At 43.9% G+C, this 17,791-nt stretch overlaps 2 protein-coding genes across 3 annotated transcripts in view; one reads left to right on the plus strand and one right to left on the minus strand.

Moving 5' to 3' along the window:
* Positions 1–1,642: 1,642 nt before the first annotated feature.
* LOC144121127 (G patch domain-containing protein 3-like) lies at positions 1,643–8,158 on the plus strand. The gene is made up of 5 exons (XM_077654098.1): positions 1,643–2,584; positions 3,054–3,288; positions 5,589–5,707; positions 6,376–6,503; positions 6,937–8,158. The coding sequence occupies exons 1-5, from the start codon at positions 1,667–1,669 to the stop codon at positions 7,124–7,126; spliced, it is 1,590 nt and encodes a 529-aa protein (XP_077510224.1). The 5' UTR covers positions 1,643–1,666; the 3' UTR covers positions 7,127–8,158.
* Positions 8,159–8,330: 172 nt separating this feature from the next.
* rdgB (retinal degeneration B) overlaps positions 8,331–17,791 on the minus strand; it is a 56,364-nt gene continuing 46,903 nt past the window's right edge. For both annotated transcript variants that reach the window (XM_077654097.1, XM_077654096.1), the window contains one exon: positions 8,331–16,867. In XM_077654097.1, coding sequence (XP_077510223.1) covers positions 16,592–16,867 — 276 coding nt within the window. In that variant the 3' untranslated portion in view covers positions 8,331–16,591. The remainder of the gene's footprint in view (positions 16,868–17,791) is intronic.

Below are 17,791 nucleotides of genomic sequence, written 5' to 3' on the forward strand. Positions count from 1 at the left end.
CATTGCAGCCGTATGCAACATATTTCGTAGGTATCGCCAAATGCGTCGCGCTGAACGCCTGACGGCTGCAGCAACGCACCCCGCGTATAGGAAGCCGGTTTGTTTACACTTGCACGGCCGGTCTCGAGTGGAGCACGCGACCCTTCCAATATGTTTCGATACACCGCCGCCAGGGGATGGGCGCATGCGCAGTCGCGTCATGAAAAAGGCAGAGGCGCTAGGCTCCATAGTCGAAAAACTTAAGCTTCCGGTAAGCGCGCAGATGGAAGAGCGTCTTCGGGCGCCCGTGACACCATCCTCCGAAAAGAACGCCGAAAACGCATGCCCTTCACCATCGACAAGTCTGGTACACTGCGATGCTTTGGGAGCTACGTTTTCGTACGCTACAGGCCGAACACAATAAAGGCCTGGATAACTCGTGACTGTTTTCATGCGACGAGCGTGCAGCCAAGCGTAATGCTCAATGGCGCAATATGGGTATTGCGGAAGCTATTTCCTCGCTGAGTGGCTTGTTGAGCTCGACCATGATATAGCGAAAAGAATATGAGCTCCAACGCGTGCGTGATGCCGTTGCATAGCACTACATATTGCCTGCTCTAGCTGTTGACAACGTTCTTCTCGTCACCAAATGCCAAGTGCAAGGTCGAGCCACCGGAGATGGTGTCATTCACGCGCTCCAGATGTCCTATTATCGGTTCATCATCCAGCTCATGCTGATAGCAATTCATACGCTAGATGCCGGTATTCCGGTTCGGATATCTTTTTTTCGCTGCTGTGAAAATGACTAAGATAATCTTGATGAGACTGACATGCGGAGTGCGCACCAGGGATTGCTTCCGTAAAGCATGCTTTATGGGGCAGTTATAGCGACTGAGAACACTGTTGAACATCCGCGAAATTTGAAGCATGTGGATTTGTAGCAACGTGTTGACGCATAGATGGCCGGACATTTAGCGTGAGGTGGCTTCGTTAGTGCCGATCATGGCGCGGGCATCGCAAAGTCATGCACTGACGGAACATTGTACTCGAAACACGAGTGCTGCCCGACTGCAGAGAATATGAGGCCAGTGTCCCACTAGTTGCCGTAAACGTTTTAGCGACGATTAGTTATATCCTGTTCTTAAAGCAGCCTAATTACTGTTTGCACTTACGACCTCGGCGAGGAACAAAGTATATGACCACTCTTAAAGGCTTAAAAAGCGCCGTGTTCCGACGCGTATAAAGAACTGTTGTAAGCAATCAACGCCAGTTTAGCCAGAAATGCTGGCTATAAAATTATAAGTCCATTTACTACGAACATCGGATACAACGAACTCAGTCCGCGCGTCCGTCAGGTTCATTATAAGTGGGCTCGACTGCATCTCATTCATTCATTCATTCATTCATTCATTCATTCATTCATTCCCGCTCTTACCTCTCGCTCCCATCGTACGGCCGGTACGGCATTCCGGCTGCCGGCCAGTTTTGGTTGCGAACGGGCAACGCGCCGAAGACGTGAAAGGTAATAAGCCTTAAAAACTTTTGCAAGTATATATTTTGTAGAGATAATAATTGAATGTTATTTTCATGGGAAACGCTTATTGACTTCTAGACCTTTAGTTTCCTGAACAAGGTATGAACAACCATTATCCGCAAGGGCGCGCGAGAAGTTACTCTGTTGACAAATATGGCGGCTGCCAGTGGCGTTGCAACTACGAATGATCAGACTGATCGGACCATGGATCGAACTGAAACTGTGGTGTATGTGATCGTCAACAATATTCCCAAGTCATATCGCTCGGCGGACCTGCGCAACTTCTTCTCCGAGTTTATTGAGACGTCAGGCTTTGACTGCTTCCACTTCAGACACCGACCTGAAGTCCAGCAAAGGAAGGTACCGACGACGGATGCTCACACCGCTGCTAACACGGACCCATCTCGCAAGGATGACGGCAGCTCCTCTTCAACGCGTAAGACGACGACTTGCTGCGTTGTTCGCGTGCTAGCCGACCGCGTGAACGAGCTTTTCCGAATGTACGACAAGAAGCACTGGATCGGGCGTGACGGACAGTCGCTGCCGACTAGATGTTTCATCAGGAAAGTCCGTGTGCGAAGCAGTGAAGAACCCCAGACGCCTTCGTACCTTACGCGAGGCGAGCAAAAGGCACTCAGAGCTGAGGAGGGTGCCGTGTTGAACGAGTCTGACTTGAAGACGCTCATCGAACTTCGTCCGCCGGCGGTGATGCCGAATGGAAACGTAGGCACGCCGACGAAAGTGTTCCTCGGCCTAATTCAAGCCTGCAAGTTCCCGCCGTACCTGATCAAGAAACTCGGACTCGTTTTTCCACGATCGAGATCGCGTGGTTTGTATGGAAGTGTACCTTTCAATTACGGAGATACCGCGCGAGGCATGAAAGGTTGTGAAGTCTATGCGAAGGTGCTACATGGTGGCGAACGTTCAGACGAGCCACTCGTCCGGACTGCAACTGGCGCTGTGATCTCCGGCGTTGCTTCCAAGACGCTTTCGAAAGCTGACGCTGCCGCTTCGCGAGATGTTGAAGGAGAGCGACACTCTTCCGACACACAGAAGGACAAAGAGGAGAGCGTAAGTATACAGCAGCATTTTTGTGCCATTTACAAACAACAGTGTAATAACTTGCATCTGCTCACAGTATTTTACGATTTGGTTGTTAGTTAGCATGCTTATATTTAATTTCGGATGCTCTCAATTTCCTGGCCTTGGTCGGATGGATGAACAGGGATGGAAGTGTTTGGCCGCGGTAAATTGCCTTTGCTTGCTCTGGGCTGTTTCGCTTCACCAGTAATGTAAGAAAAATAAGGTTGCTATCTCTTGTTAATTAACTTCTTACACGGAGCAACAAATTCAGGATGCATCGTTTAAATGGAGAAAAATTTTGTAGATAGTGCATGCAACAGTGCATTCTTGGATTGATACACGTCTTGGAATTTGGCAGCTAGGATGATTCTTTTGTATGGCCACTCGTTAGGAAGCCTTAGCATTTTATTAGCCGGCAAAGGAGGTCAGTCCTCATCCAATGTTTCTGAACTTTCAGGACGATGAAGAGTGTGAGGAGTGGGACCGTCACGAAGCTCTACACAATGATGTGACGTCTCAAGAACGAACACGGGAGCGACTTTTTGAAGAAGAGCTCGAGGTTCAGTGGGAGAAAGGTGGATCAGGGCTTGTCTTCTATACTGATGCACAGTTTTGGGATGAAGTGGAGGGTGATTTTGATGCAAAGACATCAGATGACTGGGATGTTGACATGAGCATCTATTATAACCCTGGTATGTATGCTCTGAAGGAGTATTTTACTGATCATCTGCAGCTTTTAAAGCATTTATGACAAGATCTGATGTCCTTATGTCAGCCCTGAGTGCAGTGCTCTAAGCGACTTCACAACCCTTTTTTTTTCTACACGTTTCCTTAACAAGAGTGCAGCAATCCACTGAGCTAAGATCAATTGCGCAGGATTTGTGGTTTTCCTCTTTTGTATTCACATAGTTTAGGAGAAATCTTTCAGTATGCTTTATGTCCAATTCACTGAAGCCTACAGTTAATTGGCCCACTCTATAAAGGTTTGCTCCAGTCCATAGAGCATGCCTTCAGTGAGTGGCTTTTCTTATTTGTTTTCATTTTTGAATGGCAATACCCTGTAGATTTGCAATTACATATGGTATTGCACAGTGAAGTCATACCATGACTAACTCTGTTATGGCTTGAGCAGACAAGAGAACGGAAATGAGGGGCTCGTTATGACAAACATATGGAGGAAGCCAGGAGTGACCGAAATCATAGAGCATATTGGGATGTTTCGCTTTTTAAAAATTATTTTCATTTGTGGTGTCGATCAATGGGAAATTGATAGTGTAATTGTTTTATTGTTGAAAGGTAATTGATTAGAACGTAGAAGAAAAACCACGACGGGGGTGAGATCCAAACACACCATCTAAGAATTTGTCGTTTGGTGCTTTACCAACTGAGGTATGGTGGCAGTTGTGCAGTCTTATGCTTTCGGGGATATTTATGCTGCATCATACCTAACCTTGAGAGTGTTCACCAGTGCCACCCTCATCCATAGTGGCATACATAGCAGGTTCTGTGTTACTGAGAGTGACACATGGAACGTGAGCTAACGGTGAGGAGTGGTGGCTTCCTTCGTCTGTTATGGGGTAACGCTACCTTAGGTTCTGAGGTTTCTACCGAGATGTTGCCACCAACTTTTGGTTTGGTTCTGGGCTAAAATGGTTGTCTGGGCTTGTTGGTCCTTCACAATCTGAAACTACAGTGCACATGAACACAGAGACCACCAGCGCTCACTTGCAAATATGTGGTTTATTGAAGAGCATGTCAAATTATGCCCCAGACTGGGATAAATGCTACAAGCTGATCAAAAGCGGACTTGTCATTGCCATGGCTGTGAGTCATTTAAAACAAGCTGCATGGTTGCGAGTGATTCAGAAGTGAAATTTATTTTATAATGAGTGCAGCAGACAGAAAACTTTTGCAATGATCGCAATTCCTAGCGATTGTGAACTTACGTACGAACAGCTGATATCTCTCTGGAACTCTTCGCTGTGTGTACTGAGACAACCATAATATTCACAACAACATCCTAGATGCTCGCTAATGATTTTATGTACATACACTATATTAGTGTTTCTTTAGCCTGTCAAACTCAGTGGTTGTGTTGTTGATTTCTTGTCTTTCCACATCCTTTTATGCTGTGATCAGGGGCAGATCCAAGACGAAAGAGAATGAGGGTGGCTAGCATGAAACTGTACATCAGAAACCACGCTGAACCTTGTTTTTTCTAAAAGGAAGGAGTTCCAGAAATACATGTTTCAAATTGGACTGCCCCCTCCAAGAGTGACCCATATATCCACCCCTGGCTGTGGCCATTGTTCTGTACCAAACCATTTCCCGATTAATGTGGAGCAGCAAGGGGTCTGCCAATTTTCGCTGTACTGAAGTACACTAATGAAAATACCTGTCTTGAAAGACAAAGCATCTGGGGATCATACTGTGAGGTCGTGTTTGAACACAGACAGTAGACCAGTTAAAATGCATGAGGCATAGAATAATTCTCACTTAGAACTGTGCCTTTGTCTGCTGTATTTGCCTTGCATCTTTGATGGTGCATGACGAATGCAGTCAGAATTTACCTTAGTTTGTCGCACAAGGTAAACAGTCTTCCGTCCAGGTGCATTCCATGTCTTCTTGAGGTCACGCTTAGAAAGGAGTAGAGTATTTTGTTGGCATCTTACTACATTTTCATTCCTCAGCGCTCGAGTTTTGTATTAGACTGCTGTACATCTTAGTTTGTGATGATTACGGGGTCTGTTTCATGCTCAACAATTTAAAATGTGATAGAGGAGAAACATGCTAAAGCAGAATTGTTATGCATCACTGCTCACTCATGATTTGCAGCTCTATTCACCTAAGGAGAAAACAAGGTAATTTTTGTTCTCAGGGCTACGATTTGATAACTCTCCTGAAGGCACTGCTGCTTTGAAGTGTTTGTTATTCTTTGTAATTAAGCTAGCATGACAGATGCCCTCACCACATCCGTCAAACTTGCTTTCAGAATCTGGTGACAAGGATGCTAGAGACTATATGTCCATGCTGCACTTCAAAAGGCTGAGGGAAACCGGTGAACAGATGGATGATGAGAACAGGCTGGCAACCTTTGAGAAGCATACAAAGGTAAGTGCAATTTGTTCATTCCAATCCTTTCATCGCTAAGTTACCTGTCTCAAGTGCAGTGTGTTCCTGATGCCTTATTGGGCTGCCTTATGTGTGAAGAATAAAGTGTTTTAAGACTGCAGATTGCAGGTTTAAGGAGTGAGCTTGTTGAAATCAAAGCAAACAGTGCAATTAAACTTGAGATCTGTCTATACTCACGGTGTCATACATAGTTGAACAAAAGTGACTTGCAAGTGGCGATTTTAACTGAAGACCTGCAGGACTAGGAGCCTGGTGTGTTTTGCAGACCAGCCAGCCAAACTATTACTAACCACTGATGTACCAAATAAAAAACATTGGAAATATTCATACTCTGTTCTGCAAACATCTTGCCTTTTACCATCATACTGCCTGTACCATGCACATTTCCTTCATTAGGAGCCGGTGATCAAGGTTTAAAAACTTTAATGGTAGCCTATTAGACACATTGAAAATATGGAAGCCAACTTTACAAATTTCTTTTTCATTGAGTGAGTTATTGAACGCAAAGAAAATGCTGGAAACCAGCTTCAGAAATTGTTAGGTTGAGCTTCTGAGTGTTTTATAGCTTCTTTTAGAAACCATTTGCTGAAAGTGCGTTCAACATTGTTGCATGCAAATTTCTTTCATCATTTACTTCTTGTGGTTAGGGCTTCGGAAGCCGTATCCTTAAAGAGCAAGGCTGGAGTGAAGGTGAAGGTGTCGGCCGCACGAAGGAGGGCATAGCCGTCCCCATTGATGACGCTGGACAACACCCCTGGGACAGGTCTGGATTTGGGTTAGTGGGATTTCCATTTTTGTTTTCTTTCGATTTCATTTAAATGAAATGAACTTGTGCTATCAGTGAAGATGTCTACAAAAAATCTTTTTTTGTGTGTGTGAATGTCAATTTCGTGCCATTAATACAGGGTTCATCTGCAGACGATGCACAGCTTCAAAAAAAGATGTCAAAAAAAAAGGAGGGAGACCAACAACCAGACATATTCTTGCATTTAGCTTCTTGCTGCAAGAGTGGCATTGGGTTGAAAATGGAAACAAGTTACGATGGAAAATAGCTTTCCTTTTAAAAAGGAACAATGAAATCGCAGTCTAAAATCATGCTTTCAGTTTATACCTGTGTTCTTTATATCAAATTAGTATTTACCTTTTGACTGTGGGAGTTTCGTGTTGAAGCGTTACCTTACATTGCAACTGTTGCATTTGTCTTCCAGTTACAGAGGCGAGAAGCTGGCACGGACGTTTCAAAAAAAGAAGCGTAAGCGCCGCCGAGGTGAAGCTTTCATCTCCACAATTTATGATCGACCTCAGGAGACGGATCCACCTGATCCTATGCTGCGCTCGCACGACACTTCTTACCTGCACTTTCGCAAATCATTTGTGAAAGAAAAGGAGCTTCAGTGAACTGTTTGTGCTTGCAGGAAGCATAATTTTTGTATATTGTGTGTACATAAAAACCCCACATTTTATGCATTTGCCATTGTCGTTGTGCATCCATGGGATGAATTTATGTAACCTGAGCAGCATGGATCAAATATTGTTTGCTAATAGAGTCATCTTAGCGAAATTTTCATTGGAGCTCTGCGCAGCTGTAGAGCTATGTAAGACAGATTATGTACAAATTGTGCAGTCATGATCATTGGTGGTGGACATCGTAAGTAGGCATAAAACTGTGACACCTTGGCATGGAGGCATAGTTTGATTGAAGCTTGATTGGTGATTTAGTTGACTGATGGAGAAGAAGATTTTCAGGGGCTAAAAGAACCTACCATAAACGTAGTTCCCGAGCATTTAATTTCTTCAGTATAGTCTAATGGTGAGGACTTTAATCACCTCCTCAATTCTTCAGCACAAAAGCTGTTTTTCAGTCATAAGCTTGCATTTAACAAATAAAAGTATTGTGTATTGTCCTAGAGTGATTGAACTTGCCACAGCTTGATGCAGGTATTTGCATAATCCCAGGCGGTCTAAATCAGTCTTAAGGCCTCCACTATGGCAGGCCTCATAGCCTATCCTATGTGTCGCTTCAGGATGTTAAACCCCACAATTCACAAATAAATTCACATTTGAGCAACTGAATCACAGAGGTTGAACTCATTAAGTGTGATGCCTGGACATTTGTGTGCAACGACTGGGTTAGCTGCCTGCGACACCACCGCTGCAGGACTTTTTTGCCATTTTCATGCTCTTTGTGCTTTATGCTCTATTGTACATGCACTCCTCTAAAGAAAATGCTTGAAGACATGAAGCATCTTGTTTTATCATGTTGTGAGCGTTATTTTTCAGAAACGCTGTGCAAGGTGCAGCTGTACCACTCAATTTTCATGTCTCAGAATCGTCATTACTCACTGTGCAGAAAAACCTATAGTTAATTGCCATGATAACTTGACAGTTCTGCTCTTTTCCCTCTCAAATAAAGCCCTCTACCTTGTAAAACCTGCACGCCTAATGTCATTGAAAGCTAATCTGTTGACTTACACCAGCTTTACATCAGGGCTGGTCCTTTGAGGATTGCTAGGATGCAAACAGGCTGGGTAAGAGAGAGACACTGCAGACAAGCAGCCTGCTTGAGACTAAAAGAAAACTTTTTTTTCCATTTTTTATTTTTGTAAATAAAAAATTAAACTTTCATCTTTCCGATTTTGACAGCAAATCATGCCTATAGCGACGGTGGGAAACATGGGAGCCAAACTGTGCAATGCTGAAACACCCATGTGGCATCAAGTGCAGCGAGGGGATGCGCTTTTTTCCAGTTTGATATCTATACATACACAGTGATGCACGTTGAGGGAGGGCGAAACATACACAGCCAACAACAAGGACATGTGCTCTTTTCCTGCAAGTCCCCCAGGACACATTCCTCTGTCTCTGATGCGCAATGTCCAGGACAGTGTGTGGTATCTGGAAAACATGGGGTATACAAGGACTAGTCCCCTTCTCCATCAAGTCCACACGACACATCCTCATCATGTTGTGCGCAGTGTCAAGGAGTGTACACTATCTGGCAAACATGGGAAACAAGAGAACATGCCCTGCTATCCTGCATGTGCCCCGGACACAGTCCTCCATCAGTGGTATAGTGTCCAGGAATATACAATGTCCGGGAAACATGGGATACACAAGGACATGCCCTCCTTTCCTGTATACCCATCATCCCCCAGGACACAGTCCTTGATCAGTGGTGTGCAGTGTCCAGGAGTGTATGAGTGTATGGTGTCCAGCAAACATGGGATTCACAAGGACATACCCTCTTCTCCTCCATGTCCATCAGGACACAGTCCTGCATCAGCATTGCACAATGTTCATGAGAGTATGCTGTCCAGTAAACATGGGATATACCAGAACATTTCCTCTTCCTGCAAATACCCCAGGACACAGTCCTCCTCATGTGTGCACTGTCCAGGAGTGTACTGTACCCAGTAAACACGAGATACACCGGGACATGTCCTCCTCTTCTGCAAATCCCCCAGGACACAGTCCTCCATCAGTGGTGCACAGTGTCGAAGAATGTACACAGCGGTGTGTGGCAAACTTGGGATACAGATGCATGGCTGTTTCTGAGGGGAGCGGCAGGCTAAGAAGCCAGTAGTGTGTATACAACATTGACAGTGTTGCTCTTGAGTAGCAACCTAGGACAGCTGCAACAATTTTGATCCAACAACAGTGGAATATCCCCAGCACTAAATAGTGCACACTGAACGTTTAAGGCTGAAACTTTTCTTTCCCACTGAAAGGACAGGTGACGTACGTTTCGGGGAAAAAGAGAAACAACGCACCTCAGCAAACAAAGTAGGAGTATAATAGATCAGCAGACACAATAGGACGATTCCATAATTCGGTGTCGTTTGAAGCACCAGTTGTTTTTGCTCTGTTGTAGCCCTTTAAACGGCTGTTTTGCTTCTATTTAGTCGGCTAGCATAGTAACTACATCTTCAGTAGTGACATAGGAAGGTTACCTTCGCATAGGTGTACACTGACCACTGAATAATTCTCTCAAAAATTTGTTTTCAAACATGGCAGCAAGGATACCATATAAATATGCACATTTGACCCTTCTGTTTATTCATAATTTTTGTATTTTTAAGTTAAGTATCAATTTTCATTTCACGGCAACTGCCAAGCATAGTTAGGTTCCTGCTGGGCTTCACTTTTGGATGCAAAATATGAACAGCTGCTTTGAAGGCAAACATTATGCTATGCACGGTGAGCAAGGATGGCCATCAGGTGTTATCAAACCTGTGCAGTGAATGCAATACTTGGCAAGCTGAGTACAAGGCAATTCATGTTTGGCATGTGTGACACGGCAGAGATACCCTACGCAGCTGATCATTTTACAAAAACTGTGCTTAAATAAAGGATGAGCAGTAAAAAAAAAATAAGTACAAAGGACAGCAGGCGTGAGCACAACAGTGACGTGCACCAACACAGAAACATATCCATCAGTGACGAGGAACACATGAGCGCTGAACAATATTTCGCGACAAATGGTAAACTTAGTGTCCGTAAGTCCTCGGTTCTTGACAGTATGAGCCCAAGTGTGCCACATGCCACTGGCTGCAGGTTATGCATCCTGTGAGCTACTAATTGTTAGAGGCACAGGCAGTCCAACTGAGAGCAGCTTTTGGTGAACATAAACATAGTTTCCATCACAAAATTATCCGAACAAAGCTACGAAAATAATATATACAATGTCAAAACATATATAAAGAAGGAAAGCAATTCGAGGTTGATGAAAATGAAAGTTCTCTTGTGCTGATCATGTGGAGAGTAAACAGTGTGGTAAATAAATGCCTTGCCTTGAAACATAACAGCCTTGTGGCATGGTTGAGTAGAGACAGCACAGCAGTACAGCATGTTCAGGCCCAAAGTCTGCACATTATGAAAACTGCCTGTACTTGTTAGGCTCGCCAAGTTCTCCTTAGACTAGTGGAATGGGCACTTCAAATATTTGTTCATGTCTACCCCGTAAGCCACCATGGTATGCTACACCAAACCGCATTGTGCAAGACAACCGACAACGACGACCAACAGGCTTTTAGGCTTTGCTCACTCTAACAAATTGACAAGTGACAACTTTCACGCTAACATCTAAGTGTAGCACGCAGAACAAAGAAAGATACCTTGTGAGGAATCCAGCCTGAGAGCCTAGCTCTGCTGCTTCCCACCTCCATCCATCAAGAGCAGGTGGGGTCTAAACGAACACTGAGGGCATTCAAATGTCCTCTTACATGCAACTGTGGCCTCCCAACCACGGAAAACACAATGAAGGCTCAAGACACGCAACTGTCAAGGCATCTGTACTGAAAAGCGCGCAGCCATTTACATGCTCGTGCAGCCACAGTGTCGATCGGCTTGTGCTCCTACCAGCGCGCTAGTACAAGTACAGGCTACCAGCGCAGGCTACACTGCACCATACTGGTGAAGCACCATGAAGATTTGTGTGCACTAATTCTCTGCCTGGTGCTAGTTGTGCCACACTATTAGTGCCTTACAGTAGCGTAATCTAGTCTGGTGCCACGTAGGACCAGTGTGCTATATTACTTTGCATACCATTTACCCAGTAGGTTACCACATTCTGTTCGTAAACATGAAAGTGAGTAATGGGCAGCTTTCAATAACTATCCCCACAAAGATATCCATCTGCAACATTTGAAACTGGCATAAATTACAGGTAAAATACTGAATAGAGCTTGCAACACAAGCACTACATGCCCACAACAAAAGGGAACAGACATATACATTGTCCTTCATTTTCCAAGCAATTATCTTTATACCGATAACATACGTGCCAAGACAACCCCCTGTTGTGGGACTACCATCCAAAACCATACATTGTTGACACACAGTCATCAAGTCTAGCAGTTTACTGACTGCATTTTAGCTAGCTCTGGTGGCAGTAATGCAGACTCCTTTTTGTAATGGAGACTCAATACAATATCAGCCATAACTTAATATGAATTGCAGAACAGTGGCTGTGTTATAAACACTGGTTCCCTTTACCTATGAAGCCATGTGTAAAGGACATTGTTAGGAACATTAGCACACCACCTTTGACAGCATTTGCTTGCATAAAAAGCATAAGAACTAAACACAAGCACAATCATCAAATCTTGATTAAGGTTTAAATGCTATGTGCTAAAACAAATCTGCTTTTGAACTGCTTCTGTGATCTACTACATGCTAAAATACAGAATGTGTGATCTACCTTTGAACTCATCCATCAAGCCACAGACACTATCATTAGCTGAAACTCTCGTTCCATACAACAGCCTTTGAGTAAACTCTGCTAAATTGAATGCATGCATTGCAAAATGCCAGTTTAGGTGCCTGTAAGGCAGATGTTATAATCTCAACTTAGCACCCGAAAATATTTTCGGAAAATAAAAGTAGCAGCTTATATCTGAACACATCTTTTCTTCTTGAGCATCAGGAGCAAAAACAAACAAACTGAAAACAAATTATTACAATACTGACAGGGTTAACAAACTGGTAAACAAAGTTCAGCACATAATGTTTTTGCAATAGTGTGCAGAATGAACTAGAAGAAATCACATCTGCTGTAACAGCCAGGCTATTCTTGAACTTGTCTGCCACTACAGTAATGACACTGCAAAGCACCATTTGCATTCTCGCACCAACAAGGAAGGAAAAATCCATCAAAATTGTGGACACCACAGTAATCAACAAATACAAAACTTGAAATAAAGAAAATAAAGTAATTATAATGGAGCAACTTAGTAGCGCAATGAATAAACGAGATTACAAGAAAGATTAATGCGGTAGTAAACAGAGGGAGTTATTTTCAGGGAGTTATTAATCTCCATTACATGAATTAAAAAGTTAATGAATGTTGGCACAGTAACAGCATACTTACTTCACAAATCAACATTTCAATTAGAGCTGTAGTTGAAAATAACAGATTGGCCGTAGTTGAAAATAACAGATTGGCTAAATGGGTGACTAGTGCATTCCCAACTGGCAGTAGGTGGTTTCTGCAGGTTTCAAGAGGCTCTTCTAACAGATTATGAAAAGAAATGGGCAAATAACCAAGTTAAACAAGCAGGTCCCAACAGAACACATTCACCTTGAACACATCAGCCAATAAGCAAAAATGTCTCATTCTTCAACAATGCAGTATATCTTTCGACAGTGCACGATAAACAAAATAGGAAAGAAAAATTCATAATGCCTCTTAAATAACGCAAGTAGCTCTTGAATGATCCATGAAACATGATTCCGGCCACTCATAAATCATACTGACAATAGTCATATAAAAGCAGTAAAATAAAGTGATCTCAGCCGCGGTAACAAATAAACAGGAAGGAACGAACTCTCAGTACTGCACACAATCTGGTGGTCTTGCAGAGTTGCACAGATGGCATGCCGTGATTCGAGACACTGCAAAATAATCATGGCAGTCAGAATACAAGTAAAACCTTAGTGTCCGAGATGGAAGGACACACCAGTACCATACGCATGCGCTACGAAATTGTTCGCATAAACACCCGCATTGTGAGAGAGAAGAACGGCACGCATAAGTTCCATTCACAACCTTGGAAAGAGCATGAGCTGTGGGAAAAAAAAAGAAAAAAAGGTGGCACGAAACAGAGTTTTGGCGACACACGGTGTAAAACACATACAAACAAAATTCAAGGAATGCTACAAGGAAACAAATGAATTTCCCCAGTGCCATACGTGGGCTGTTATGCTAAGCTAAAGGGTACCTCCAAAACCTTAGTGGAACAGAAAAAGCCATTGTCGAGATGGTCTGTACAACCTATTGTAGTGACATCGCTACCCTAGCAAGAATATGGCGGCCCAAAAACATTGTAGAAGCATACTCTATTGCATCCTTCTATAGTCAGCCACGTATGCACAAAACAAAATAAAATAAATACGGCTTTGATTAAGCTTTTGCTCGCTCGCACAACACATTTGTTTGAGCCCACATGGTTCAACACTCATGCAATGAAATGCAAGAAGTCGATAGCAAAATGTAACATTAGCAGTGAAATAATATTGGCCCTTGTACATCTTTCCAGCACTGTCGCGGGCAAGATGTTGGCTTTAAATTGTATTGATCCTTTACCAGTTTCTAAATTGGTGGTAACTATCTTAAGAGGCAAGGCAGCTTCTTTGGAATGCTTGAATAGAGGCTGTATTTGAAAAGAAAAAGTAGGTGACCTGCTGCCTGATAAGAATTGGTTCTTTTGATTCAATAGCCCCGACAGAAAAAAATAGAAAAACAGAACAAAATGAAAACAACACAGTTAGCAGCTACTTGCAGCATAAAAGCCTTTTACAACAGCTGCATACAGAAGAGAAGCATGCGAATCAAATGTCATTCAATCTGTATTAAATTATTCTGTTGAATTTCGTATTGTGCCCTTACAACAGCCAGTCCGAGACATGTAGGGCAATTAACTACCAGTACCATGATGTTGTGATACAGATGGCCCAAAAAACAAAATACATTTTTCTTTAATCTCCTAAGCAGACACCTTTTCCTTTAAATTTTGTGTACTCTCAAGCTGAGAGGAAACTACAGCTTTGTCCAAATCAGTGAGTGGAAGTGTATGCTTAGGTTTAAATACACATTGCTCCTTCAGGCATGTTATGCACATAACATGTTTATAATGTATGCATTATCTACATGCCTTTTAAAGTATCCCTTACATTGCAGACTTAAAGCCCATATTATGCTGCAACAATAGATGCTAAGAATGAAATATAAAGGCCATTTCTGAGAATTCAAGAGCAATGTAGCTAGCAAAATGATGGTGACTAGGTTTCTTGTACATTGGAGCATTGGTGTGCGCTTAGTCTGCCAGCAAGACGACACAGAACAAGGGTCATGAGGCACATCCAAGAGAAGTGCCTTCTTCCATCTCACTTCCATATTAAATGGCTTGCAAACAGATAACGTCTCAGGTAAGGGGGGGGGGGGGGGGGGGGGGGGTGTAATGAATGCCTTGAAAGATAATGCGTCATTTTTTTTGTATCTTGTGACCACTACATAAGTGCGCACTGGCCGCATAAATATATGAGTGAGCTGCAAGCTTTCATGGGATCCAACTAACTTAAGCCTTGTTGATTATCGATCATCCATTAGTGCGCGTAGCCCCATGTCATGTCACCAGTGACCGAGCGCCCATCTAGGCCATCCTACCAATGATACTTGACATGATTTATTTATTAACCTTGTCTCTTGCTTATTGAAGTCCCTTCTCAAATGTGCGCAGCACGCTACCATACACTATCTTTCTCAGTGAACAACTCAAACCAAGGTCTGCAAATGCCTGGTAACGACAAAGAACAGACAGGCCTTCCATGACAGGCAGCAGCCAGCAACATGCAAAGAAACCTCTCATTATATCTCACACCTCCATTTAAACATGTATACTCTGCTTTACCAGTGTTTCAACACTTCAGCGCGTTACATGAATCCAACCAAAATATAACGCTTTGAACGTGCACATCTCTCAACTTAAGAAAATCACTCTCAAGGGGTTAACAACCATGCTCACAATCCAACCATGTTTTCATCATGTAAGCCACACTGGGAAGGGCTGGCGATGAGAGACAAGTGCTGTGACCCGAGCACCTTCCCACACTAGAGTTTGTGCCAACTCACGCTGACACCGGCAACAACGAACAATGATCACTTTAGCTTTGAACTGTTAGTTTATCGCCCCTGCTAGAGGCACAAAGCAGGGCACTAGCAGCACAAATTGTTGTTTGTGGCACCTGTCGATCCAAATCGAGATGGTCGTTTCACAACCTACGGCGACAACGAAGGTAGGGTCCCTCCCTTTTGTTCGTTCTTTCCCTGTTTAAAAGGTGTGTTACGCAAACACTTGTCTGGGATACGGCACAGGCAATAGTGTTCCTTGAACTCCACAGACAAATGATGACAATGCCCACCGCCACCGAAACAGGTTGAGCCATGGAGAGAAATGCGAGAGGAACTGATGAATTTGCAGTGCACCAGCAAGGATGACATTGTCAGGCATGAACTGCACCTTAGCTCCCCAACCTCGCGTTTCAACTGGATCACACACTTAACTTGAAATCTCGATGACGGTCTGTGGTTGCCCAAACATTCATACTTCTTGTGACTTCTCAAACAACAACGAACAAACACATGATGCAGGAACAAATCGCCATCACTGCAAATGACAAAGCTTCCTTCACTGAAGTCACAGTGCGGTGCAACTGTCATATACCACACTGTACTCGTGTCCTTTGCAGCTCCACGCATGAACAAAGCTCCTAGCTAAAGCCACAGCACAGATGGTGCTGCAAGACCCAAGTGCTAATACAACTTCTCCACAGAAGCAACTCTTTCCCTTGCACCTTGGTTTTCAAGGAAACTTGCTGAAGCCATGGTTTCCATTTCAGCGACCCTGTTGAACAAAGATGCTTGACCTGCCAATTCCTTGCAAGGCGTGCATGTTCCCAGTGCTGTGAAAACCAGCACTCAGGTCTTTCCAACAGACATCAGACTTTTGAGCCCAGCTTTGCATGTAAGGCTTGGATCAGATGCAGTGCATGGTGCAGGGATCAGTCCACACAGACGCTGCTTTGCAGTAATTAAAAATGCAAACTCTTCCTTTCCAGCACGGGGGAAGATCTTGTAAAGGCGGTCGCACGTCCTACAAGCATTGCTCATTCAGGATAGGCAAAAGAATGGTGCAGTGGCAAAAAGAACCTGGGGATGAAGGTAACATTCTCTTGTACAAGCTGTCGTCCTCGCTTGAGGCATTCCCTGCAGGGTGCCTTGATGGCGCGGTTCAGCTGAAAGCTACAAGGATGATGAAGTGAGGCTGAGGTGATGGTGGCAGTTTCACTCGCTGTGGCGAAGCGCACTCACACCTTGCTGCTGCTGGAGCCACTTTTGAGAGCTCCCCCCGAGGTACAGGAAGGTCCTGGAGATGCCGGTGAGGCTGACAGTGGGTACGAGGTTGTTCGTTTGGCCGAGCGGCGCCGCCTCAAAGCTCCTGCGGGACCAGAGAGACCCTGGCCTGGCAGCCCAAAGCAGCCGCGTGAAAGAACCATGCGGGCGTTGCCCTGGGCAGGCCGGCACAGCGGCATGCCAGGACTCTTCAGGTCTGTCAGGTGGAGTGCATAGCCTTCAGACAGCACCTGCAGTAGACACAATCATGGCTTGGGCATTTGTCTACCTATGTACTCGTCTTGAAGGTTTTGTTACACGAGGCAGAGAGAAGACTTTAAAGGTGGTCACAAACCTGCCACTGAGAAGGATGGGGCTTGGAGTAGTGGGGAGTGAATTTACTCAAAGAGTGATTTCATCGACAGGTTACCACAGCGCTACGGAATACGGACACAAGAAGAAGACACACAAGACTTGTGTCTGTGTGCCATAGTGCTGTGGTAATCGGCCGAAGAAAACAATGAACCAACTAGCCCAGATCAAAATCCTCACTAAGAGAGTGAATGCACTCAAAGAGTGAATAAGTTGTTGTTGTGTTGTGCTTTATGGCACATATGCAGCTAAGGCCGTCATGTGCCAAGTACAACATATATATGAAAAGTTTATTATTGAAATTTATAGAACTATGAAAAGTCATCAGTGGTGTAGAAGGCATAAAAAGTAGTGCTACCTAGTGATCACATGGAAAAGAAATTTCAGAGATGGCTATTAGTAGAAGCTTTAAAGAGGGTTGCGCAATCTCGGCAGTTATCCTTCGCTGGGCAAGGATCTCGAGGCTCCCAACGAACCAAATAAAGACCTCAGCCTTCTTCTCAGGGATGAGCAAGAGGCTGAGGTCTACCAAAATATTAGCAAAACAGTTGGTCAGAATTTAGAGTTTCTTGAGAAATCCTGCTTCTTAAAAAGTTAAAAATGCAAGATATGTCTACAACTGCATTACCTCCTAAAAGCAGTGTGGGATGAAAAGGAATGCATTCGTTATAAAATTGAATAAAGTACTTTTTCCTTAGTTTCTCCAGCTTCGCGCAAGAGAATAAAATGTGGTTAACCATAAGCTCATCTTTGCATTCTCCACACACAGGTTTATCTAGTTTTGTTAGCAGGAAGTTGTGCGT

Source organism: Amblyomma americanum, chromosome 2 (genome assembly GCF_052857255.1).
Source record: "Amblyomma americanum isolate KBUSLIRL-KWMA chromosome 2, ASM5285725v1, whole genome shotgun sequence".
Lineage (NCBI taxonomy): Eukaryota > Metazoa > Arthropoda > Arachnida > Ixodida > Ixodidae > Amblyomma > Amblyomma americanum.